A 27,993-nucleotide genomic window follows, 5' to 3' on the forward strand; every position below is an offset into this window, starting at 1 on the left:
ACATGTAAAACACTGTTTCATTTCAAAACAACATTTAGGAGTTTTTAATGCTCTCCGTTGTCTTATTTGCTGAAACTGTGAGAACACCTCTGAGAAAAAAATATGGGTGTTAAAAAACAAAATACTGTGCATAAAGTTTAAAAGTCTAAAATGAGGGTGCTTGGTTATTACATGGCACATGATGACTAAAGGCCATAAACTGTAAAACCTGTAAACGAACCCTGGATGATAAAGTATCTGAACACATCAGCACAAAGTAAATAAGATTTTTAAGAGTGTCCTGTGCTAACATAGCTGTCAACATTGGGATTTGAAAATAAACATAATACATTTTCAGGGCCATATGTGAGTGAAATATAATCTTTACACACACTTTAAAGAGTTCTTGTCAGCTACAAATTTGAGATTGTTTTCTCAGCCGCTGCTGTTTGTAACTCAAGATAAACTTTTATTGACACATAAAGCAGAACAAGCCTGAGCTGATATTCTACTTCCGTGGTGCAGGCTCCAAAACAAACTAGCACATAATACAATTACGTAACATCAACTTGAGGCTTTTGCTGAGGGTCTGTGTGCAGCCGTGTTCACTCACTGAACAAAGTCTCAGCTATTTTACAAATACACCATTAACTGTGTCAGAAAATGTAAAGACCAAACAAATAAGAGCCTGTAAGAAAGCAGCAGCAACACTCCTCTTAAGGTCCCACAGATTACACATTTTAGTGTCTCTGCATTAATGAATCAATGTTTATAAATACATTAGCGTAGTAGTTCAAGTGAGGTGAAAAACATTAAATAGAACATAAGCAAGCAGCCAAAGTTAAAAACACTTTTTACATCACCAAAACTGAGACATTTCAGACATAAAATTAACAATTAAATGAAGGAGTTTGTTCATTATTTCTCAGATTTGCTGACCTAAACTTTGTCTTTACCATCTCTGGTTATTCTGCAGCAGTAGTAGTAAATGGAGCCTTGAAAGTCGATGGAAAAACTAATTTCTTCAGCTGTCCTTATTGGAACAGCCTGTTAATAAACCCCCAGAAGCTTTATTTGTAAAATATTGCTACTAAAAAGGCAATTACTGAAGGGAGACAGATCAGCTGGTCATCAGCCGATCCTACAGTGAAATAATGAACAAAACTCCTTCATTTAATTGTTAATCTGAAAATGTCTCAGTGTTGGTGACAAACATTGTTTTTAACTTTTGTACCATTTAAGGTTGTTTACTTGACTTGAAATTCTGGAAAAGTAGAAAAAATATGTTTTTTATAAAACTTTTGATTGGTAGTGTAGATTTTAAGAATCACCTTAGTGGGATTTGCTTTGGATTATATTTCTGACCCGCTGACCCCAAAGAGTCCTCCTGAACCTGAGGAGCCCGGCCCCTCGACTGCCAGCGAGTGGAGGCCAGGAGGCTGGTTCTTTGTTTAAATGGCTCCTAAACATTTTACAGTTGTTAAAATTAAATTTTTGTCTTTTACTTAACTAGTACTTTTTATTTTACTCTCGTCTATACTTTTATTGGTGTTTTGCATTTTATACAGTGCTTTGTAGTGTTTTTTGAAGTTATTCCACACAAAAGTTTGTTATTTTCACATTTTTATCCCTAAAAAATGTTTTTTTTGCGTGTTGTGAGATTTAATGCCTCAATTTAACAAAACAAGTTTGTCTAAACAAATTAGTCTGCACAAAGCTTTAAATGACACCACTCTGCTGTACAGGATCTGAAGCCTGAGGCCTGCAGAGTGAGTCTGTGTCGCCTCCTATTGGTAAAATAAAAACAGTGCACTACACCCCCCCACCCCATCTCCGTCACTCATATAAATAGCTCGATAATTCTGCCCTCAGGTCATCATCCATCAGCCAGTATTTACACCAGTGCTTCAGCCAGTTCAACATTTTTACAATCCAAAGAAAACAAAGACTCATTTTTATAATTTGGTGAATTATTTTTCTGATTTTGAAAAAAAAGCTGCTTGAGGAGAGAAGCCAGAAGTAAACAAATGTACAAACAGAAAAGTAGAAAACAGGCACACGTCGAGGATTTGAGGCGTGAAATTAAAATCTTGCTGCTCTTCAGGTGGAGAAACCAAACAGCTTGTTCATGACTTCCTAATTGTCTATGAAGATTCTCAGTCATCCTCAACACAGAAGGGCCAACTCCTCAGGTCAAGACTCTGCAGTCTACTTACATCTGAAGGACAGAGGACACTCGTTTGAGGACCACCAGGTGCACATTTTAGACAGAGAAGATGGATGGTTTGAAAGAGGTGTCAAGGAAAACATCTACACCAGGGTGGAGAAGCCGTCATTGAACAGGGGAGGGGGTCTACGCCACCACTTATCCCCCACTTACAATGCTGTCCTTTCATCACTTCCCAGGAAACTCAACAAACGTAACCTATTGGCCTCAGGTGAAGATACCAACGATGGTCGTTCAGTCTCGGCCACAGGTAGTCTTAACGACCGTAACGACTGTCGTCACAGCAACAAGGAACACTAACGAACCAGCGGTATCGATGACCCGGGATAACGACCCCACTGAGGTTAAATAGCTGAGTTTCCCTGCCAGTCAGTCAGAACTGAAGAAGTCCTTTGGATGAGGGACGAAACGTCTTCCAGTATCTTCAACCAAGTCCAGTTGCCCTTGATTTTAACCTTCGTTGGATGACTTCCTAATTATTAATGTTATTATTGATTAATCAGACAGTGGCATTTCAGTCTCATTTCAAAGTACTGCTGTTGGTTTAAAAAGCACGGAATTTTTTAGGGCCAAAATACATTTATGATCTTCTGCTTCATTATGAACCGTGCTCTCAGGTCATCTGGGATCAGGTCTGCTTTCTGTCCCCAGAGTCAAAACTAAACATGTACAATCAGCGTTCAGTTTTTCTGCTTTATAAAAAACTCCCTGAAAACAACAAGACTGCTGAAACTCTCAGTTCTTTTAAATCAAGACTGAAGACTTGTTTTTACCACAGCCTTTAATTAAATCAAATTTAAGGCTGTAGATTAATATCTTACACTGCACTGTAGCTTTTACTGTCCTGTTTTCTTCCTATTTTAAGTCTTTTAAAAGTGTGTATTTCAAAGTCTTTTTTATATTTTCCAATGTTGCTTTTATGTTTTATGTAAAGCACTGAATTGCGTTTTTGTTGAAATGTGCTATACAAAAAACTTGCCTTGCCTTCTATGAAAATTCAAAAATCACCTACATACCACTAATGAAGAGCCAAATAAATGTAGGCTGTCCAACCGCCGAACTCAAAATGTTCTTCCAGACATCACATTTACCAGACTTGTGGTTAGGAAACAGCTAGATCTAGAACACACACCCTTTTAATTCTACAGTTCTGATTATATGAAAATATGATAACATTTAATACATTCAGTTCAAATCACAACAGCAGTTGTTTAAATTTTTTAAATTTTGTTCTAATTATAATGTTAATTATAATAATAACAGTAATAATCACAATTGGTAGTAACAATAGTTGTAGCAGAGGGTGTCGAGCAGGAACACGGGGGCGGCAGGTGACCTGCAACCACAGATCCAGACTCCACAGCTCCAGAGCCAGAAACACCTGCAGGAAGTGATAGGAGGAGAGAGGAGAGGGACGAGAAAGCACAAGACTACCAGAAAGGGGAGAAGTTGTTAGTAATATGCAATAATGGGGTGAGGTTGCATACAGAGGGAGAGAAAGTAGAGGAGAGAGGAGCTCAGTGCATCATGGGAAATCCCCCCGCAGTCTAGGCCTATAGCAGCATAACTAAGGGATGGTTCAGGACTCACCTGAGCCAGCCCTAACTATAAGCTTTATCAAAGAGGAAAGTCTTAAGCCTACTCTTAAATGTGGAGATGGTGTCTGCCTCCTGAACCCAAACTGGAACCTGGTTCCACAGGAGAGGAGCTTGATAGCTGAACGCTCTGGCTCCTAGTCTACTTTTGGAGACTCTAGGAACCACAAGTAACCCAGCATTCTGGGAGCGCAGTGCTCTGGTGGGATAGTAAGGTACTATGAGCTCTTTAACATAAGATGGTACCTGACCATTAAGAGCTTTGTGTGTAAGAAGAAGGATTTTAAATTCTCTGGATTTTACTGGAAGCCAATGCAAAGAAGCTAAAACAGGAGAAATATGATCTCTTTTCCTGGTTCCTGTCAGAACACGTGCTGCAGCATTCTGAATCAGCTGAAGAGTCTTAACAGACTTTTTCGAGCAGCCTGATAATAAAGAATTGCAGTAATCCAGCCTAGAAGTAACAAATGCATGGACTAGTTTTTCTGCATCATTTTTAGACAGGATGTTCCTGATTTTCGCAATATTACGTAGGTGAAAAAAGGCGGTCCATGAAATTTGCTTAATGTGAGACTTAAACGACATGTCCTGATCAAAGATAACTCCAAGATTCCTCACAGTGGTGCTGGAGGCCAGGGCTATACTATATCTTTAGATAATGCATCACAGAGGTGCTTAGGCCCCAGAGCAATAACTACAGTTTTATCTGAGTTTAACTTTAGAAAATTACAGGTCATCCAGGTTTTAACATCCTGAAGGCACATTTGAAGTTTAGCTAACTGATTAGTTTCATCTGGCTTGATCGATAGATATGACTGAGTATCATCTGCATAGTGTTTCCTGATAATATTGCCTAATAGAAGCAATATATAAAGTGAACAGGATTGAATTCAATTCAATTCAATTCAATTCAATTTATTGGTCCGAGGACAGATCCTTGTGGAACTCCATGACTAACTTTGGCATGCATGGAGGACTCATCGTTAACATGTACAAACTGAAATCAATCTGATAAATAGGACTTAAACCAGCTTAGAGCGGTTCCTTTAATGCCAATGAAATGTTCCAGTCTCTGTAATAAGATCTGATGGTCAATGGTATCAAATGCAGCACTAAGATCTAGTAAAACCAGTACAGAGACAAGTCCTTTGTCTGATGCAATAAGGAGGTCATTAGTAATTTTCACCAGTGCTGTCTCTGTGCTATGATGAGCTCTAAATCCTGACTGAAAATCCTCAAATAAACTATTGCTCTGTAGAAAGTCACACAGCTGTTTAGCAACTGCTTTCTCCAGGATCTTAGAGAGAAATGGAAGGTTAGATATAGGTCTATAGTTGGCTAAAACATCCGGATCAAGTTTTGGCTTTTTCAGAATAGGTTTAATTACAGCTACTTTAAAGTACTGTGGTACTGTGGTTGGAGGTGTTCAAATACTTATTTGCAGCTATATCATACAAATAAATAGTTAAAAAATCATACATTGTGATTTCTGGATTTTTTTTTTTTTAGATTATGTCTCTCACAGTGGACATGCACCTACAATGACAATTTCAGACCCCTCCATGATTTCTAAGTGGGAGAACTTGCAAAATAGCAGGGTGTTCAAATGCTTATTTTCCTCACTGTATAATTAAGAAACAGTGTCATTATCATTTTGATGCGGTTGTTCAGTCTTTCCAAAAGACAAAAAATATAAGTGATTCCACACTTGTTCCACATGGTGATGTACATGTTTTATCTCTTGCTTTACAGAACGGCCAAGATGATCCTCCAGTTCACAGACGGAATGAATGCATTTGGGAAGCTGTGGGACCTGGTGAGGAAGAACTGGATTTCCTTCCTGCCTTTGTTCACCAAAATGCAGGAGCCCATGTCAAAGGCAGCCTTCAAGGCCCTCTTCAGTTACAACTACAGCAGGAGAGGCAGCAACCATCGCGAGGCAGAGGACACCATCTACTGCTGGGAGATGGTACTTAACATGATTGAAGGTACGTTATATTCCTTTATGAAAATGTTAGAGCACTAATTATGAAACCTTACACACTACACAAACATCCATGAATGTACTGTGACACAAAGAAAATACAAAGTGTTATTATTTTACCAATTTAGGAAAATGAAAATGATCTTACGCCAATGTACCAAAGCCATTACAACAAGGGATGCGTACAAATTTAGACGTGATCAAAAGTACCTTTTGTCTCAGAAGTGTACTCAGAAGCCAGTCAGGTTTATATTCTCTACATTTGTGATAAAAGGAAATACAGACCTGATCTTGTAAAGTTTGACATTTGATTGTAGAAATGCAAATGTCACTTAGATGCTTACGTTTTCTTCTGGCAGATAAAGTGACTGACCTCAAATTCGAAGACCTTCTGATTTTCATCACTGGAGCAGACGAGGTTCCTCCCCTGGGCTTTCCCAGGAAGCCCTCCATCGACTTCTATGAACAGGAGGCAGGCCTGCGCCGTTTGCCTTACGCATCTACCTGCATGATGTGCCTGCCGAGAGGCGTCAGTCAAGAAGAGGAACTGCATGAGATGCTTTTACTGGCCACAAGAGGCTCTTTGGGATTTGGAAAGGTGTAGTCCATGTCAGGCAGGTTTACTGGAGCAGTAGCACGAGAAGCTTTGATAAGCAGAGGCTCCCAGTCAGTTAGCACCGCCTGAACCAGTTTATGGGCTTTTCCCCATGACTTAAGGTTTGTGTGTGTTTGTTTACACTTAAATCATGCATTGGTGTTCGCACATAAAGTGTATCATGTTCTCTTAAGAATGTTCTGAATCTCTCTCACACACACAAGGTACCTGTCCTTTAACTCTGTTGTTCCAGCCATTGCATTTTGAAGGTGCTGCTGTTGTTCAGAGCTCAGGTCGTTGAGTGTTTGTAACACAATCGCTGCTCGTTCTTCACTGTTTGCTTGTAACTGGGTGAGCTGGATGCCGTGTCGTGCCAGGCCAGCTTCCAGATTTTCTTGGCTGTAAGGGTCATCTCCAAAGATGTTGTTGAGAGCTGTTGAGTCCTGCTCACTGTTGTCTAGCATGCCCTCCATCCAAAGTTGTGTCGGCGTGCGGTTGTTAGCCGATCTGATTCTGTGGTTGTTCCATGTACGTCTGAATAAATCGAGTCGTTTTTGGATTTCTGTCTTATAAACTATTTGTAGTGCCATTTTCTGAGTGTTATCTTCAGGGTTCAAGATTTGCTCATCTTCAAAGGAATAGAACAGCATGTAGAAGTAGTGCACAACCTGCGGGAAGACATCTCTCCAAAGACGTTCGATACGTTGGTTGTGTACAGACTGGCCTGTAATGTGCCTTGCATGTCCTTGTCCCTGCAGAAGGTTCATTAAGAGAGCAACTAGAGTGTTCTCCCCTCCGTGGTCCGATCTGACTCTGGAGGGTAACCCGTCCAGACAGGTGGTTCGAACAAAAGAAGTCAACACTGTCAAAGCTGTGTTGTCCGTGCTGCAGTTGATGTAAGGTATTAGTCTGGAGTTCCCATCAATACCAGCATGCGTCACAAACCCCCACCTGAAAAACAAAATAATAAAGAATAATTGATTACTTCTTTACAGTTAACCCCATATACACTATTCTATTACATTTCTACGAATAGATTTATGACCAACTGATTTTAACACATGCACAGTGAAATTGAGTCTGCACAACCCATCCAATATGGCTCCCACCAGTACACAGAAATACAACAGTGGACCCCTGATTACAGAATGAGACGCATATGGCCATCGATGTGCCACAGACTATTCGGAAAGGGCACATAGGACACACAGCTTAGTCATTTAGCTTCAGTAGACAGCTAGAGGAGTCTGGGTCAACATTATATGCTGTAAATCATAATGATGAGCCATTAAAAACAGATCCATACACATGTTGGTTGAAGGAGTTATATAAACATCAGCATGACTGATTGTGCCAATGTTGCTATTTCATAATAAACGTTGATTAAATTGAACCTGGTAGTTTATTTTTCTGCTGAAGGCCTGCTCATTGTTCAGAAGGCTGTTTGGAAATTACATCTTTAACAGGCTTTTATTTTGAATCACAGAGTGGATACTTCCTCTCCCAGTATTTCTTTTGATAAAACATTCATGTAAATATGCATTTTCACACTTTATTCTGCATATATATTAAGCACAGAGCTGGCAGTTAACAACACTGAAAGTTAATCAGGCTTTAAGGGGTTATATTTTGGCGGCAGGGAATTCGAACTGGCCAGCCAATAGGAAGGTTCCATGATTTGCATTTAGTGCTACTAGTACTACTAGTAAACATTTTAGCGCTTACTAGCAGTACTAGTAATGTCAAAATGTGTTTACTAGTAGTACTAGTGACCATTTTTGCGATTACTAGTACTACTAGTAGACATTTTGGCGCTTACTAGTAATACTAGTAGGCAATTTTGTCTTACTAGTACAGCAAAATGGCTTACTAGTAAGAGCAAATAAATGCGCACTAATAGGATATCGAATAAATGCTCAAAGGGCTTTTCATATCATTCTAATAAGGTCAAGTCCTTGACTAGTATGCCAAAATGCCATACTAGTACAAAAACTTTCCTACTAGTTTGGTAAAAAGCTTTACTAGTAAAGGACAAAATGACATTTACTAGTATAACTAGTAAGAGCAAAAATGTCTACTAGTACTACTCTTAAACATTTTTAAACTTTATTTAAAGGCAAAATGTATGAAAATGTGCTTACTAGTAGTACTAGTGGCCATTTTTGTGCTTACTATAAGTACTAGTACGCAATTTTGCTTTACTAGTAAGGCAAAAGTGCGCAAAGCTTTACTAGTGTGGCATTTTGTCTTACTAGTACGGCAAAATGGCATACTAGTAAGAACAAAAGTCTTAATAGTAAAAGGGAAAAAATGAGTACTAGTAGGATATCGAATAAATGCTGAAAGGGCTTTCCATAGAAGTGCGTTAGACTGTGACTCTGCCACCTGCTCAACTCTGGGTTGTCATAGATTTGGCCCACTAATAAACTTGGCCAGGTTTCTAGACATGAGAGCTGCTCCATCCCAAGTGGGATGGATGCCGTCTCTCCGAATCAGACCAGGTCTTCCCCAGAAAGTCTGCCAATGATCTACAAAGCCCACATCGTTTGCTGGACACCACGGAATGACGACATGCGGCTATACATGCCACTCAGGGTTTGTTAGCCTGCAGATCTGGCTACTTGAGCATTAACAGCATATTAGTTTTAATTACTATTTATGAACAGTTGGGTATTTTGATGGATTTTCAGGCACATTTATTCTACATTGTTTCACCCCTCCTTTTGGCCCTCCTTTCAAAACCGCTCCCCCAAAACACATGTGGATGTGCAGTGAGTGCACAGGCAGAGTGCATGCAGGTAGGTAGGCAGGTACAGGGCTATGTAGAGACCTTTGGAGTGCTCAAAGTATGAAAGGAGCACATAGGGCTGTATTTATATCATGACGTATTCTTTCTACATAATGTGAATATATACAGATGCTTCTGTATCAATACAGTAGCATATGCTCTGTCGCAGTTTTGAAAAATTAACAGAACATAAAAGACCATTTTAAGTTTAAACCTTTAACCTTTAAACCAGCCTCAGCGATATAGAGACTTCTGGTGTTCTTAGAGAAAGGTTGCTGATTGATGCTAATCAGATCAACCATTACTTTAAACACATTTGTCCTAACAAATCGGCAGGCCCGGATGGAACAATCTCTGGACACTGGTACTGTTCCTAGCCTCTGGAAAAGGGCTGTAATCACACCGGCCCCGAAGATAGCCAGGCCCGTAGTAAATAATGATTTTAGACCGATCGCGTTAACGTCTGTGATTATGAAATGTTTTGAAAAGTGTATTGTGTCAATGTTAAAAGCAGAGGTTGCTACCAACCCAGATCCTTTACAGTTTGCCTATAGGCAGGGGAGGGGAACTGAGGATGCTATTATTAGCATTATGCACCTAATTCTGAAGCATTTAGAGAATCACAAAGCCTATGCTCGTTTACTTTTTATCGATTTTAGTTCGGCCTTTAACACCATTCAAACACCCTTGTTAATCTCAAAGATGGAGCAGTTGAGTGTAAACCAAGCTATCATAAAGTGGTACTCATCTTTTTTAACTGACAGAATTCATTGCGTTAAAGTAAACAATTGTCTTTCACAACAAAGAAAGACTAGCACAGGTGTCCCACAAGGCTGTGTCAGTTCTCCAATTCTTTTTACTTTATTTACAAATGAATGTTCAAGTAAGCATTCAAAAAACTATATTTTTTTAAATATTCAGACGACACAGCCATCTTAAGTCTTCTCGATGAAGACGATAATATTAGAGATGTATACCTGCCAGAAATAAGTCCGTTTGTTGAGTGGTGTGATAAAAATGATTTAATAATAAATATAAAGAAAACAGCGGAGATCATATTCGATCCAAAAGGTATTGGGGACCATCATCAAGTGGTATAGCAAGAGACTATATTTTTTTTACGTAGATTACGTTTTTATGGGGTGAATAAGAAAATTATGATGCTGTTCTACAAGGCTGTTTAGTATTGTTAAGTATGGTGTAACAGTATGGTCTGGGAACCTATCTATACAGCTAAAATCCAAATTGTCACATCTGGTGTTGACAGCACTTAAAACAGTTGGAAATGAGGAATCTTTGAATCTCCAACAGTTATTTGAGAATAGCGCTTTAAATCAGGTGCAGAAAATTGTGGGGGACCAAACTCACTTTCTGCTCTCTCAGTATGAATTGCTCCCCTCCGGCAGAAGATATAGAGTTCCACTGTGCAAACTAAACCGGTATAAAAATTATTTTGTTCCTGTGTCTACACGTATGTTGAATAACAGTCTATCTTATTAATTTTAAATTTGTAAATTAATTGTCTTTCCTCTTTTTATACTTTTTATACTTGTATATTGTATATTTCTATGTACATGCAGCAACCATGTAGTCCAAAACAAATTTCCTTTCGAGGACAATAAAGTATACTACTACTACTACTACTAAACGTTAAAGAATATTTTCATTGCACCTATTCATAACTCTGGAATTAGACAGTGAAATTACTTAAATTGTTCAACTCTTATGGCTTTTCCTTCTCTGTTATAGAGAATAATAAAGAATAGCTGTCAAGATCATTATTCAAAATCAACATGGCCTCTGCATGATGATACATATCTTATTGTGAGATTGTAGGGAATAACCAGCTCTTGATTTAAAACATTGTGGGCTGACATACAGGGAACAGTTGCTTTTGAGGAGTTTGCAGAGGATGTTGCTGCTGATACTGCTGGAGGTGATAGACCAAAGATTTTTATGGATTAAACAATTGTAATGTGACCATGACAAGATGTAAAGACTGCTGACAGTGTTTGGAAGAGGATCACTGTGACTAACCTACTGTACTGCTGCAACTGCTGCCAATAAACACACACACACACACACACACACCCACACACACACGTATACAATCTCTCTTGATTTCCTTTAAAGGGAGAGGGGAGGAGCAGCACTGATCAGGTGGTTCAGAAAGCTGAGAAGTTCAGTCATTTAGACTCCATGTTGTTTGGACATAGCAGAAGGAGGACAAGTGAAGGCTGAGTCAGGGTGAGTGTTAATCCAACATTTTTATTATTTATGATCAAGGGTCAGTTTTCTCCCTGTGGACTGTAGAGGAAAGAAATAACAGTTTACCTATCGAGATGTATCCGTACAGTAAACATGGAGTGAGTAGTGGTGCAATATAAAATGATTCTGTAATGGGAGCGTTATTTGATAGGGGATCAGAATACGCTACCCCAGAAATTATGTTATAATATAATTAAAAAACAGAACATGTCATAATACTGTGAGAGTTATAACTTTATGGGATTGGAAAAGGGAACACATAAGGTAGCATTTTTCGACAAGGCAGCATAGATCAGAACACCAGCCGAAGAGAGGACATGGCGAAGGAGGTGGTGGAACTAAAATGCAGCATGACAGAGCAAGAAGAGGAGGTGGGTTAGTGGGGTATTTATGAAAGTGTCAGGAGTAATGTGATTGTACGTGAGGTCCTGCTCCTGAAACTCAGCTAATTAGCTCCACTTATTGAATCGTATATTCATCTCATATGAAAGATTCAGGCAAAACGAAAGAAAAAAAATATGACACAATAGATATATGGGGTATAACAGAACAAGCAACAACGGCATTAAAGAAAGATATTTCAATCTTTACACAGTTTGAATTTCATTGCTTTAGGGGAGAGCCGGGACGATTGAAACACTTTTCAGATATACATCATTTTAAAATTTAACGCGAAATCATTTGTTGTTGTCATCAACAACTCACGTGTGTGTTCTATCAATCCCAGGTGTTATCTTGTTAAAATGTGGAACGACTTCAGTACAATTACACTTTGAAGGAAAGTTGCGCGTTGTTTCATGCGTCCCTGCAGGGTGGTGGATGGCACAATGGATAAGACAAGTGCTTTTGGTGCGAGAGACTCGGGTTCAATTCCTCACTATGACCGATCTGCCTATATGTCCCTGAGCATGACACTTAACCCTTAGTTGCTCCCGAGGCGTGCGACCTCTGACATGTATAGCAATTGTAAGCAGCTTTGGATAAAAGCTTCAGATAAATGTAATGTTACTGGGTGGGACGGAAGAAACACAACCATTAAATAGTTTAAGTTATTCTTGTTTTTATTTAGAAAGCTTGACACTGCCCTTCTTTGCATACTCATTATGTCCTTTTTCGTAATAAAAAAATAGTATAAATATAACTTAGCTAGCTAACTAGAATATTCAACAGCTAATGCACATTTGGATCAGATATTGGCTGCTCTTTTTATCTACATCTGCAGCTTGTTTTCCTGGTCCAGCCTGCAGCCTGGTGGACTCTGCCCCCCTCCATATCTAGATAAGGTAGAATGGCTGCGTGCCTGACGTTTCACTAGCTTCTAAACTGTAAAACGTTGACATTTAAAACTTCAGGATATGTGAAAGTACTAACTAATCATTTATGTGATCACGACCATGGCACATGGAACAATAAACACAACTCGTCATTAAAAAAAAAAGATCGTTTGAGTGAATTTACTTTCTGTTCTTTCATATAACTCCGTGAATGTGTGACGTATCCACCTGATTTTTCCCTGTTCTGTTAAGTACTGTGGACTGTATGTGCTGAGGTAGTTTGGCATATCAGACATGTATGGTCTCCAATTTCTTTTGGGCGGTGCGGCTTTTGTCTGTAAACAGGAGATGGTTTCAGCCCTCAGTCTGATGAGGTGAGATTTAAATCATCAATCCCTTTACAAAATGACAGCAACATATAGTCCCAATTACAACTGTCATCACAGGATTCTACTGTTGGAATGACCTGCAGATATAATAAACACAATGCTCTGGTTGATAATACAGCCTAATAATTTGATGTCAGCAGCTGTTTGCACTCCTTTTGTCACGATTATAGCAGATGCATTGGTGTGATAGGCCACCAACACAACTAATTATTTTATTTAGACCAGCACCTGCATGGACATTCACTGGTCACTGTAGCTTTCCAGGTGAATTCTTAAACGATTCCATTCGCTCAGTAAAGTGACAGCAAATATTGTGGTACAAAAAAAAAAACTGCAGTAATAAACTAGACAGCACAGACAGATAAAAACATAATTAATATTTTAGCTTCTATAATCCATGTTTAGACGCTCTGATGGAGCTCAGGATTGATCAGGAGGACGGCTGCTTTGCTTCAAACAGTTTCACTGTATAAACCTGGACTGTGTGTCAGACTGTTTGGATGTGTAGAAGAACACAGAACATGAATTAATATTAGATCCTGACCGATCTTGTCCACGTGTCGGGACCCAGACAAATTGCACATCAACTCCAGCTCTTTGTATTCTCAGCATTATTGTACATATTTCAATCAATAGATCATCTCTTACTGTCTTTTTGGAATTCAAACTATACAGGGCTGCAGTGGAGTCTGAACAAATGACAACTCTCTCAGGCCTCACCTCTTCTATCCACTGTAACCCTAAAATAATAGCAACCATTTCTGCTGTAGATACAGATAATTTATCTTTAAGTCCTTTACATATAACTACATCAAACTCAGGTATGTATGCTCCTGATCCTGCATGTTCAGTCCCTGGATCTTTTGATCCGTCAGTAAATAATAGCATTTAATTATAAGAATTCCTCTTCACATGATCTTGAACCAAATATCCAATATTATCCACATTACTTTCACACCATTCTTTCGTCTTCTCTAGAAGCTTCAAGTCCACATTGGGCACAGGAAATATCCACTGAGGAATATTACCCCATTCAGTATTTGGTCCGTATTCTATGTTGTTTAATCCGTATTCTTCTGCTACTGCATTAATATTCCAGCCAAATGCTTTACCTTTCCGTTGTTGTGTATATTCCCAACAGTCACACAGAACCTTTGTTGCAGGTTTTTCCTCTCCAGATCTTTATAACTTGACCCAATATGCTAAAGACAACTTAGAACGTCTCAAATATAATGGCAATTCATCAGCTTCTACCAACAGTGCATTAGTAGGGGTTGTATTCACTGCACCTAAACTGAGTCTTAGAGCTCTGAACTGTAGTCTGTCTAGTTTTTCTAAAATACTCTTATCTGCTGCTCCATATACCATACATCCATAATCAATACACGATCGTATTAAGGCCCTATAAATATCTAGTAGTTTATCTGCTCCCCATTAGTAACCAGAAACTGACCTTATGAGATTCAGTACCTTTTTTACATTTTGTTTCAACCAGTTTAACATGATTCCTCCATACACATTTCTCATCAAACCACAATCCTAGATACTTGAACTCTTTCACTCTTTCCATATTTTGTCCATACAATTTAAGCTGTGTGTTATTAATATTTCTGTTTCTGGTAAAGAACATATGGCTATATATCTTAAATCCCAAATCATATGACCATTTTCAACTTTTAATACAGCACTCTGTATGCTATTAGTCACATGTCTAATTTTTTTCCCTCTTTTCCATAAAGCCCCATCATCTGCATAAAATGATGACCCAATATCTATATCAACATGTAGAAAAAGGTCATTTATCATGATGTTAAATAAAATAGGGCTTAGAGCACTCCCTTGAGGAATACCATTTTCAATTTCAAAATCCTCCGACACAGCATCTCCAACTTTAACATGGAAAGTTCGGTTAGACAGGAAGTCTTCCGCCAGTACCCACTTCATGTATTTTTATCAGTAGTCCTTCTCTCCACATTGAATCATAAGCTTTCTCAATATCAAAATATACAATAGCCATGACCTTTCATACTAACTGCCTTTTCTGCCTCATTGCTAACTTTAACTAAAGCGTCTACCGTAGATCTTCCTTTACGAAATCCACTTTGGTATTTGTTTAGCAGTCCTCTTTGCTCTAAATAATATTACAATCTACAGACAATTATCTTTTCCATCCATTTACACAAGCGTGATGTTAAGGCTTTAGGTCTGTAGTTTCCTGCATTAGTTGTGTCTTTACCAGGTTTACCAGAAGGTACTATCAGAGCACTTTTCCAACTATCAGGTATTACACCTTCTCTCCATATCTTATTGAACAGTTTTAGTATAATTTCCAAGACTTCTTTTGGTAATTGTCTAAACATAGCATAGCATAGTTGATCTTGTCCTGGAGCTGTATTTCACTTCCCTCTAGGACCATTTTTAACTCATGTAATGAAAAGTCCATGTCAAGTGCCGATTCATCACTATCTTTTTTCTAAGTTACATCACTATTTGTTCTTAAAATATCCTTTTCCCGTTGTTTATGTATTTCATCTAAATGGCTCCCACTATGTATATTTGCAAACGTCTTACCTAATAGCTCAGCTTTCTCCTTATTTGTAATTGACAGGTGTTCTCCATCTATCAGCACTGGGATTTTAACAGATTTTATTTTCCCACTCATCTCAACAAATGTCACCCAATTTAACTTCTCTACCAATGGAGGAGCAGAATTGCCTCCATGCATTCTTCTCGGATGACTTAATTATTTTCCGTGCCATAGCCCTCTTTGATAGTCAACCAGGTTATCTTGGCTCAAATGCTTTCTTAAAATTCAGAATGCGTGATTTCTGTCTTTTATGGCATTTTTACATTCATCGTTCCACCATGGAACTATTTTCTTTTTCTCATTCATGGTGCTCTTGCAGGTTGTTGCAGCACTAATAATCATGGAAGTCACTGCTACTGCGCAGCTCTTTACATCACCCTCCATCGATATTCTTTCAGTATACTCAGTACAAAGTTCTCTGAATTTTTCCCCAGTTACCTTTATGAAAACACCATCTCTGTATTACATAACCATCCTGAACATACATATCAGAGTTCATGGAACACAATATTGGAAAGTGATCACTCCCTATGTTGCTATTCTTTACATTCCATTCACATAAATTACTTTTTATAGTAGTGTGTGAGGAGATTTTATTTCTTTGAATGTTGTTTCGTTTTAGGGATTTTTAATTTGGCTTTGATTTCAGGAAAACTATTGACATAACATTCTAACCATAGAGATTTCCTGATAGTGGTTTGGGTTATTTTGATCCAGAGGTGGTGACGTATAATAGGTGGCTCATTTTAATCACATTACATGTACTATTAAGTGTGTTATTTGGGTTTTATTTTGTTATATTGGCGTGTTGAAGTGTTTATTTATACCCCCTTTTATAAGATCCACACTGTAGAACTATAGACGGCAGACACTCTTTACCAATAGTTTTCCACTCATAAACGAAACTCTCCTCTCGCATTGTGTTTTAAGTATTATTGGTCGTACTATTTTAAGTTGCTGAAAGGATCGATCTAACGAGGAGCGTGGAGCATAGGGAACAGGGTTTCCCTCCTCTCTAGCCCGAAGTGCAGAACAAAAGACGCGCTCTTGTAACTACCGGGCCCAGGTGGCTCCAACAACTGATGATTTTAACCACGCCTTCTGACATCTGCAACACATGATACAAAGAGACAGACATCCCAGCAGCCGAAAGATGGGGGATGCCACAGCCGTCCCTCTCTGGTAACATTTACCAGAGAAGAGCTCTTAAACATTGGACTTTCAACTGCTCATACCATTCCACCGCTCCTTAATGAACCCGGAACTTTCCCGGAGTTATTAGTTGGATGAGCAGCCACTCTGTTTGGGATCCTCCGGAGACTTCTGCAGATCTGCAGCCCTCTGTTTCACCTAATCCTGGTTCGCCCCGCACATCCCGGACAGAGCACTTTACCTACCGGGATTTAATCTCATCCGTGCGGATCGCAAAAGGGAGTGGGGATAGCTTCAGAAGTGGGGATAGAGTCCTGTACAACCAGGCCAGGAACACTCTGAGTAAAGAGATCAAAGCTAAAAAGAGGAGCTACGCTGAAAAGCTAAGTAACAGCTTTACAGCCAACAATCCTGCATCAGTGTGGAGAGGCCTGCGGACACTCACAAAATACACAAGACCATCACCCAACACTGCTGGTACTCAACAACTGGCAGACAAGCTGAATGGCTTTTATTGTAGGTTTGAAAAGCCCACAGTCACACCACTCCCCTGCTCCAACACCATCTTCAAACAACCACTTTCCCCCTCTGACACGCTGCCACCCCCACTCTCTGACCCCTCTTCTGCACTCAGTAAAGGATGTGAGCCACCTCTTTCAAAGGCAGAAGATCAGGAAGGCTCCTGGACCTGAAGGTGTGTCACCATCCTGCCTGTAAATCTGTTCAGACCATCTGGCCCCAATCTTCAACAGATCACTGGAGCTGTGTGAAGTTCCCTCCTGCTTCAAACGCTCCACAATCATCCCGGTCCCCAAGAAACCCTCCATCTCTGGACTAAATGACTACAGGCCTGTCGCCCTGACATTTGTAGTCATGAAATCCTTTGAAAGACAGGTGTTGGCCCACCTGAAGGACATTACAGGCCCCTTGCTGGACCCCCTGCAGTTTGCCTACAGGGCTAACAGGTCAGTAGATGATGCTGTCAACTTGGGACTGCATTACATCTTGCAACACCTCAACTCTCCAGGGACATATGCAAGGATCCTGTTCATGGACTTCAGCTTGGCGTTCAACACCATCATTCCAGACATCCTCAGCACCAAACTCACCCAGCTCACTGTGCCAGCCTCCACCTGTCAGTGGTTCACAATCTTCCTGACTGACAGGAGTCAGCAGGTGAGGCTGCTCTTCTCCCTCTACACCAACAACTGCACCTCAGGAGACCCATCTGTCAAACTCCTGAAGTTTGCTGAAGACACAACGGTCATCTGCCTCATCTGGGACGGTGATGAGTCGGCCTTCAGACGGGAGGTTGATCAGCTGGCTCACTGGTGTGGCCAGAACAACCTGGAGCTTAACACGCTCAAAACTGTGGAGATGACCATGTACTCCAAGAAACAGCCCTGTGTCTGCTGTGGAATTCTTCAGGTTTCTGGGATCCACTATATCCCAGGACCTGAAGTGGGAGCCCAACATGGACACCATCATCAAGAAGGCCCAGCAGAGGATGCACTTCCTGCGCCAGCTCAGGAAGCTCAACCTGCCTAAAGAGCTGCTGATCCACTTCTACAAAGCCATCATCCAGTCTGTCCTCCGCACGTCCATCACTGTCTGGTTTGGATCTGCCACCAAAAAGGACAGGAGCAGACTACAACGACAGTCAGGATTGCAGAAAAAATCATCGGTGCCAACCTGCCCTCCATTTAGGACAGGATCCATCTCACCCCAGACACAACCTGTTCCAGCTTCTCCCCTCTGGTAGGCACAACAGAGCAAAAACCCAAAACCGCCAAAACCAACAGACACAACAGTTTCTTCCCACAAGCCATCACTCTGATGAACAGCTGATTTCTGACTCACAGTGTCAGGAACAACTCCTGTTCAATAACCCAGTAACTCTGTCTTTAATCAGCAACCTGTCTACTGGTTACCACTTATTACTTAGTCACCATTCTCTATTTCAGTGCTGTTCACATTGTTATATTGTCATGTTGTATATACTGTATACCAATTCACCTACCTCAAGTCATAACTCCTGCACAAAATACTTATTTATTCCAGCATCCTTTGCACTACGCTCCATCGCACTGTGTACATGTGTACATGTATACATGTATTGTGTACCTGTATATCACATCCACCTCCGACATGTACATAAAAATTCTAATAATAATTTTACTCCTGCATCCTTTGTACTCTGATCACTGCGCTATTTGTCAATATGTCTATATTGTCTTAGTTCATAGTGTGTATATTAGTGTTGTCTATACTGTAGTCTATGTCTGATTTTATTTTATTATTGTGTTATTGTATTTTTGTATGAGTAAGCACATCGTGAGCAATGTACAATCCTGAGTCAAATTCCTCGTATGTGTACACATACCTGGCAATAAAGCTGATTCTGACTCTTATTCTGGAAAAACCTTGTCTCTGATCTTTTATGTGGTCTTACCTGTGCTAGTGGGAATCCCAGGGTTGGTAATAACTGTAATCAATTTCACATTTAAACTCTTTGGGTGAAAGTCCCAAGGTGGCGTTGTTGATCTCTTAATTATCAATTTGGGCTGAGTCCTCCATTGGGCCCGGTTACATTTACTCATTTGACATACACTTTTATCCAAAGCAACAGTTACACTAGTAATGATCGCAGAAGGCCTATCTATTGAGTATTGACCTGATTGATTTTCGGGTTTTGAAAAATTTGGAACCTGGATCTTATAGAACCAGGTCTCGATCCCCATCCCTAGACTTGACTATTAAACTAGCTCCTCCTCTTAATCTCTTTTCACCAGTTTGTTTTCCTCGTCTTTATGTTATACGGCTTGTATGCACAACATATTTGCCTCAACACCCTCTGAAGTGCATAAGATGAGTGATTGTGTGGAGGAAGGGGAGGAGAAAGCAGAGTCTGCAGTATCCAGCTGTCTGTCTATAAAGAGTGACCAGTCCAAGGATCCTCCACCACAGTTCAGTAATGAACCTGGACCCTCAGACACTCAGTAAGGGAACTGCCAGTTACTTTCTAACCACCAAATTATCAGTAATGGCAGTATACTGTATCTACTGTAATTCACATGAAATTAATTAAAACATCTTGGTGTTTGCAGAGGTCGGTACCACACCCAGAAAGCAGAGTCTGCAGTATCCAGCTGTCTGTCTATAAAGAGTGACCAGTCCAAGGATCCTCCACCACAGTTCAGTAATGAACCTGGACCCTCACACACAAAGTAAGAGAACTGCTACTAACTTTGGTTTATATAATTACTGTTATGATTGGATTGGCCAAAATCTAAGACATTGTTTTCTATTTTACGGATAGATAAGCTACACAAATGTGGGATTTATATTCTACTTTAATTTAAGTATTTCATATTGTACATGTATATCTATGAAGGAAAAGGCTCCATTGATGAGGACTGTCTTTTAGACTAACTATCTCAGAGAATCTCAGTTCAGTTCAATTAAATATCATTTATATAGCGCCAATCATTTATCTCATAGCGCTTTTCATAAAACAGCAGGTCTAGACCGTACTCTGTGATATTATTTACAGAAACCCAAGGCAAGGAAAAACTTTCTTTTAAGAGGCAGAAACCTCGAGCAGAACCACGGCTCAGGGTGTGCGGCCATCTGCCTCGACCGGTTGGGGGTGAGAGAGAGAGTGAGAAAGGGCGAGAGTAAGAGATGTGATGTAAATTTTAATGTTAATGATAATAATAACAACTAGAACTGCAAGCAGTTGTAAGCGGGGTCCAAGCCTCCCAGCGCAAGCCGCCCTCTCGCCCCACAGAGGGTGCGCGAGTCGACCCAGGCGCCCTGCTGTGGCTCGGGGGGCCCATGGAGAATAAACGGCCAGAGTTTGAAATTAAAGGGACTTGCGGGTATGGAGATATAAAATGAGTGGATGTCTATGGGAGCATTATTTGATATATAATAGCCCCACCTAGAGGCCAATTGACACTAAATTTTGCACAGCTCATCAGGGGGACATACCACATAAGGTTGTCAAGTTTGGTATTGATCGTCCATTCTAAGATATGACATCACATTGTGTTTTTACCATTTCTCGCAAGGATTTGTTAGCTTATAATTGTAATAGTTTTTGGCGTTTCGATCTGGGGAGCCTGCGTCAGCTTGGTCCAGAGGTCTTCCGTGCAAAGTTTGGTGCCGATCGGACGTGTCGCTTTGGAGGAGTTAATTAAAATAGGTGTTTCAGTTGTCTCAATTTTGCTAAACGAATACGTCATCGCACAGAGGCGATTCCTATACCATCCCCCAAACACGTAGACATAAGGTTTATGAATGTGCGATGTAATGGTGCGTAGTTATGAGGCAAAATGTACATTGATTCAGAATCCCATTGAAATGAATGGGATTTTCCCACTGTATTTCAGCTTTGATTGTAGCGCCACCTATAAGCCGAATTGCAAACACTTTTCCAGGTGTCATCAGGAGCCCATGGGGAACAATTGACCCCAATTTGGTATCAATTGGACTTGTGGTTATGGATTGGTTATGGTATAAAATGCATGTAAGTCAATGTTTTTTTTTTTCTGCAATAACAGCACCACCTATGGTCATATTTGGGTTAACTATGGTCCATGGAGTCAGGGGACCATCCTGAACAATTCGGCTCAACTTTTATGTCAATGCGACTTGTGGTCGTGGTATAGAGGAACCAATATTTTGTGTTAGAGATATATGTTTAGACTGCTTTGCTTCCCTCAATCTTTACCAACTAACTTCAATCATTTCTTCATCTAAACCATCAACCTGCCTCTTAGACCTCATCCCGACAATCAACAGGCTATGTACCACAGTACTTTACAGTAGCTGTAATTAAACCTCTTCTGAAAAAGCCCAAACTTGATCCAGATGTTTTAGCCAACTATAGACCTATATCTAACCTTCCATTTCTCTCTAAGATTCTGGAGAAAGCAGTTGCTAAACAGCTGTGTGACTTTCTACATAGCAATAGTTTATTTGAGGATTTTCAGTCAGGATTTAGAGCTCATCATAGCACAGAGACAGCACTGGTGAAAATTACTAACGACCTCCTTATTGCATCAGACAAATGACTTGTCTCTATACTGGTTTTTATTAGATCTTAGTGCTGCATTTGATACCATTGACCATCAGATCCTATTACAGAGACTGGAACATTTCATTGGCATTAAAGGAACCGTTCTAAGCTGGTGTAAGTCCTATTTATCAGTAGTGTTGTGTTGTTCAAAAAACGTTTCGTTCATTTGACCTAATCTTGTATGTGACTCAGGAGGAACGGGTTGTCTCAGTGAGTAATTCGTTCATTTTCACGCATGCGTGAATAGTCTTGGACTCTTACGTTCACTCGTTACACTAGCGTGTCCCGAGCGCCAAGACGGCGGGAAAACAGCGCCTGTTGCCTGAGCCGCCACAAGGGAGGGGACCTCGGTCAGGCTCTCAGGGGGCTGTGGGCGAGAGCGCTGCCTCGCGTCCCGGTTTGGTTGAGGGGGACTACGGGAAGCGACGCTTCGCTTCTGGCTTCGGCAGTAGGAGCTAGACGAGAGCTGAGCTCGTCTCTCTTCAGCCGTCGCCGTCCTGGACCCAGACCGGCGGGGGAGATATTGCTCAGACGCCTCTCCCTGCGTTTCAGCGTGCTGAAACCTGCTGATGACAGCATCCACCGCCTCACCAAACAGGCCAGTAGGATAGAGGGGCACATCCAGGAGAAAAGCCTTCTCCTTCCCCTGGATGCCCGAGAGGTTGAGCCACAGATGGTGCTCCGCTGCCATGGAGCAGCCAATGCTTGGTAACACGGAGCATTTAAGTCCGTAGCTCAGTCAAGTCCTCCTCAGAGGGACCTCCCCCTAGGTCATAGTCTTGAGAAGATCGGCCTGGTACGCTTGCAAGATGGCCATAGTGTGCATGCTTGCACCAGCTCGACCCGCTGCCATGTAGGCCTTGCCCACCAAAGCGGATGTTTTCGTCCTACACAGCTCGGTGGGGAGCGCCGACATCTGTAAGAATGAAGTGACGGTGGGAGAAAGATAGCTTGCGAGCGCTTCCTCCCCCCAAGGCATCGTTCCGTAGCCGTGCTGCTTAGTTTCTGTCACGCTGCTGTAGTCCAGCAGAGGGGACATAGTCAGCCGTGCAGAGCAGCTTTTTTTATTTTTTTTATTTGGTCTGTTCCATTATTTACATAACTCGTTGTGCAAATCAGGAAAGAACGCGGGGGTGGCGCTCGGGCTGCAGAAAAGCTCATAGAGGTTACTGCCGGCCCGCGGCTCCTGCCCCGCCTCTCATAGCTGGGCGTGGTCTGATGACGTCGGCCCGGCTCCTGGAAGTCATCCTCCATGATGCTAAGTCTAGCACATCTAGCTCCTCAGAATCAGACTGTGCAAGTCTCTCCAAACTCATACCTCGGGTGGGAGAATCCGAGAAGCCGAGAAGCAGACTCCCGAACGGGGAAGAGAGGAGGCGGAGTCAGCAGACGAGGAACGGGAAAAAGCCTCGGCAGTCCCGATGTCCTTGGAGACCTAACGCTGGGCACCCCATGACTGAAGCCGTTGCGCCGCCTCAGCGACCGCCGGCCGTCGAGCCACGGGGAGAGCGCATCCGGCCATCTTCGGAAAAGAGAGCCGTACGGGACCTCAGCACCCTCAGGGGCAGGGCCTCGCAATGGCCGCAAGCAGCCCCCTCGAGAGCTGCCTGGGCATGCGCCATCCCCAGACAGGAAACACACAGGGCATGAGTGTCTCCAGCCGTGATGTAGCGCGGCATGGAAAGACACACTGCCTGAACTGCTCACCAGCCATCTCTTCTGCTTCTCCTTCCAGGTAATTTCGTCTTGTGGTAGCTTCTTCTGAGTAGTCTCAAACATGCCAGAGTGCCTGCTGAATAGAAAAAAGATAATGTGTCCGGTGTGCTGGTGTGCTTATATACGCCTCCAGTTACGCCGTCACACGCTACCGTTCTAGCAACGCCAATAGGATTGGAGTAGTTTCATTCATGATTTCAGCCCTGCCACGCCCAGAGGCGTTCCCATAGTGTCGTCACCGACGCAGTTCGAGTTCCCTCGAAGGGGAACAGGTGGCACATTTATAAGGAAGACTATCTGTCACACCGTGGGCGTGTCTGTTCAGTTGATTGTTTTCAGTCAGTCATGTTATTTATAGTCTGTTTAGTATCTGTCTTATTGTTTTGGGTTCTGTCCTGTGTCCAGTATCAGTTATATAGTCTGTTGTGTTTTGAGTTTCTTGTTTAGAATTATTGTTTTGTCATTTCAGTATCTGTAATTTAGTCGGGTTTGGTTCCATGTCTTTGTTCCCTGTCCTGTGCCTTAGTTCATGTCATAGTATTTGCTTCTAGGTCTTTCTCTGCATCATTTTGGTTTAGTCTACTCTGTACTCTGTGTTCTAGTTCTGTGTTCTCGTTTAGGGTTTGTCTGTTTACATGGGTTTCTGTTATTGTCTGAGTTAGTTTCTTGTCTGGTATTTTGTTACATGTGCCTGCCTGTCAGATGTTCCTCTGCCTGCTTGTCGGTTCTGTGTTTTGAGTTCCTGTTGGATTCTTGTCTTATGTCCTTGGTCTTTTGTACCCTGTATGTCTGTTTATATGTATTCATATTTCGGTTGGTATTTGTCTGCGGGCTTGTTGGTAGTTCTGTTAGTTTGGGCCTGTTTGGTATCTGTCTGTGTGCTGTCATTATTAGTATCACCTGTTTGTGCTCCCGCCGTCCTCGTTAACCAGTGTTTAAATGTGTATGACTTCTGTTCAGCTGTTGCTGGTTCATTGTATGTTCATCCACTGCTGTGTGTCTTGCTTGCCTGCCTCTGCAACCTCGTTTGTTGGGTTATCCTTTTGTTCTGTCTTCCCCTGGATCATTTGTTATGGACTGTGTTTTTGCTGCTCTGCAGACAACCTTAGTTTGGACTCTGCTGTAAGTTTAGTTCCTTTTGAGTTAAAGAAATACCCAGAAACTGTACCTGCTCTGCCTCTGTGTCCTGCGTTTGGGTCTTAAAACCTGTTCCCGCCAGCACACACGTCAAACTGTGACACTATCACCTTCATCAAGGAGGGAGCCAGGCCCTACGCAACAAGGGCATCAGAGAAGTCCACCCTCCTGCAAGCTGCCAGCTCCTGGGAAATGAGAGTCAATGTTGGAAGGAAACTGCAGTACCTCGAGGTGGTCCACACAGCTCTTTGCCTGTTGTTGCCTTGTTCTGTGGTCAGCCAAAGACCATAAAATCATACTTATCAAGCTGACCATGCCGTGGGAAGAGGTCTGTGAGGAGGCACATGAAAGGAAGGCCTTGAAGTATCAGCCTCTAATCTAGTAGTGCAAAGCCAAGGGGTGGCAGGCATGGCTGTTCCCTGTAGAATTACGATGCAGGAAGCACCCAACAGGTGTATCCTGCAAAGTTATTAAAAGTTATTAATATAAATTGAAATAACTATGATGTCTAAACTGAGTATTCTCCCTCTATCTCCCCAGAAAGAAAAACAGAATAAGTGTTTCTGTGGAGGAGCAGCCATCCTGCTGTGCTTTGTGTCAGGACGTCCTGAAGGATCCAGTCTCTACCAGCTGTGAACACTGGTTCTGCAGATCGTGCATCACCTCATACTGGGACCAGTCTGCTTCACCAGGAGACTCCTCCTGTCCCCAGTGTGGAGAAAGATCCAGAAAGAGAGCTGGACTGCAGACAGCCAGTCAGAGCAGCTCTGTGCAAAGTAAGAGTGGACATCTGTCAGATGATGTCGTCATGTCTGAAAACAGGATTTCTGTTTAATAACAGGGACATTTGTTTTTTGAATATTATCATGAATTCAAAAACATTTTTATTTATCTGGATTCTTGCTCTCTGTTTAGTCTCTCTCTTCTCTTTCAGCAGATAGTGGTCTGCAGGAAGTTTTAGATGCACATAAGGTCAATGTGAGGAGGAGATGTGAACGTGTGACTGAAGGAAGTGATGAAACAAGAAGTGGAACCCTCCTCAACAGGATCTACACTGAGCTCTACATCACAGAGGGACAGAGTGAAGAGGTTAATACCCAACATGAGGTGAGGCAGCTTGAGACTGCTTCAAAGATGGAGACCCTCCATGACACTCCAATCAAGTGCCACGACATCTTTAAAGCCTTACCTGACCAACAGAGACACATCAGAGTGGTTCTGACCAACGGCGTCGCTGGCGTTGGAAAAACCTTCTCAGTGCAGAAGTTCACTCTGGACTGGGCAGAGGGCTTGGAAAACCAAGATGTCAGTCTGCTGGTTCTGCTCTCATTCAGGGAGCTAAACTTGATCAAATATGAGCAGTACAGTCTTCTCACGCTGCTCCATGTTTTCCATCCAACATTACAGAAGGTCCCAGCAGAGAAGCTCGCTGTCTGTAAACTGTTGTTCATCTTTGACGGCCTGGATGAAAGCAGACTTTCATTGGATTTCCACAACAATGAGGTTGTGTCTGATGTCACACAGAAGTCATCAGTCAACTTGCTGCTGACAACCTCATCAAGGGGAATCTGCTTCCCTCGGCTCTCGTCTGGATAACTTCCCGACCTGCAGCAGCCAATCAGATCCCTCCTTCATGTGTTGACAGGTTAACAGAAGTACGAGGCTTCACTGACGCCCAGAAGGAGGAGTACTTCAGGAGGAGAGTCAGTGATGAAGAGCTGTCCAGCAGAATCATCTCACACATCAAGACCTCCAGGAGCCTCCACATCATGTGTCTAATCCCAGTCTTCTGCTGGATCACTGCTACAGTTCTGGAGCACATGTTGACTACAGACCAGAGAGGAGAGCTGCCCAAGACCCTGACTGACCTGTACTCACACTTCCTGCTGGTTCAGACAAAGAGGAAGAAGCAGAAGTATGATGAGGGACATGAGACGAGTCCACTGGAGCTGACGGAGGCTGACAGGAGGGTTCTTCTGAAGCTGGGGAGGCTGGCGTTTGAACATCTGGAGAAAGGAAACATCATGTTCTACCAAGAAGACCTGGATCAGTGTGGTCTTGATGTCGCAGAGGCCTTGGTGTATTCAGGTGTTTGTACAGAGATCTTCAAAAGAGAGAGTGTGATCTTCCAGAAAACAGTCTACTGCTTTGTTCATCTGAGTGTTCAGGAGTTTCTGGCTGCAGTCTACATGTTCCACTGTTACACCAACAGGAACACAGAGGTACTGGAGGACTTCCTAAAAGACTACAACTACAGGGATACAAAACCAAAGTCTTTGCTCAAGAATATTTTTAAGTATCTTCGAAACGAAGTTGGCCCATCCCTGGATGTCTTTCTGATGGGAGCCATGATGAAATCCCTTGAAACTAAAAATGGCCATCTTGACCTCTTTGTTCGCTTCCTTCATGGCCTCTCTTTGGAGTCTAATCAAAGACTCTTAGGAGGCCTGCTGGGTCAGACAGACAACAGTCCAGAAATCATCCAGAGAGTCATAAGTAACTTAAAGGTGACGAACAGTGATAAGATCTCTCCTGACAGAAGCATCAACATCTTCCACTGTCTGATGGAGATAAACGACCACTCAGTACATCAGGAGATCCAAGAGTTCCTGAAGTCAGAGAACAGATCAGAGAAGAAACTCTCTGAGATCCACTGCTCAGCTCTGGCCTACATGCTGCAGATGTCAGAGGAGGTTCTGGATGAGTTGGACCTGATGAAGTACAACACATCAGACCAGGGACGACAGAGACTGATTCCAGCTGTGAGGAACTGCAGAAAGGCTATGTAAGTCAAACTGTGACTAAGATTATAAATCAGTTTAGCCTTTCACGCATGGTGTCCACATTTGTGGACAGTTATTTTAACTCCAGTTTGAGTTACTATATCATGGTTATGTTCTCCCAAGTCATTTGAGGACAGTGTAACAGTGGTTTCCAAATATTTGTTGCTTTGATGTACAGTAAAGTATTAACAGGTTTATGTTAAATTTAAAATAAAATGTAGTTTTTATACACCAAAAACCAACTGTCCACGTATTTGGACGTCATGCAACAGTGGAGTGAGATCTGTTCAAATTTTTCAAAGATTTGATAAGTTGTATTATAATAAAACAAACATTTAACAAATATATGAACAGTATTAACAATGCAAATGTACATATTACAGCATTAAATTACAGCAGCTTTTGACTGTTGTGCAGCCTTTACATGAAATAAGTA

At 41.7% G+C, this 27,993-nt stretch overlaps 1 protein-coding gene across 1 annotated transcript in view; it reads left to right on the plus strand.

Annotated features, from left to right (window-relative positions):
• The first annotated feature begins 11,343 nt into the window (after positions 1-11,343).
• The window catches only part of LOC119893724 (NLR family CARD domain-containing protein 3-like), a 30,497-nt gene continuing 13,847 nt past the window's right edge, over positions 11,344-27,993 (plus strand). The window contains 6 exon segments of the mRNA XM_038706086.1: positions 11,344-11,415; positions 19,631-19,837; positions 19,946-20,065; positions 25,315-25,550; positions 25,709-26,320; positions 26,323-27,559. Coding sequence (XP_038562014.1) covers positions 19,665-19,837; positions 19,946-20,065; positions 25,315-25,550; positions 25,709-26,320; positions 26,323-27,559 — 2,378 coding nt within the window. The 5' untranslated portion in view covers positions 11,344-11,415; positions 19,631-19,664.

This window comes from Micropterus salmoides, unplaced genomic scaffold, assembly GCF_014851395.1.
Source record: "Micropterus salmoides isolate LMB-PRFRI ecotype aquatic unplaced genomic scaffold, ASM1485139v1 Ms_hic_scaffold_1, whole genome shotgun sequence".
NCBI classification, from domain to species: Eukaryota; Metazoa; Chordata; class Actinopteri; order Centrarchiformes; family Centrarchidae; genus Micropterus; species Micropterus salmoides.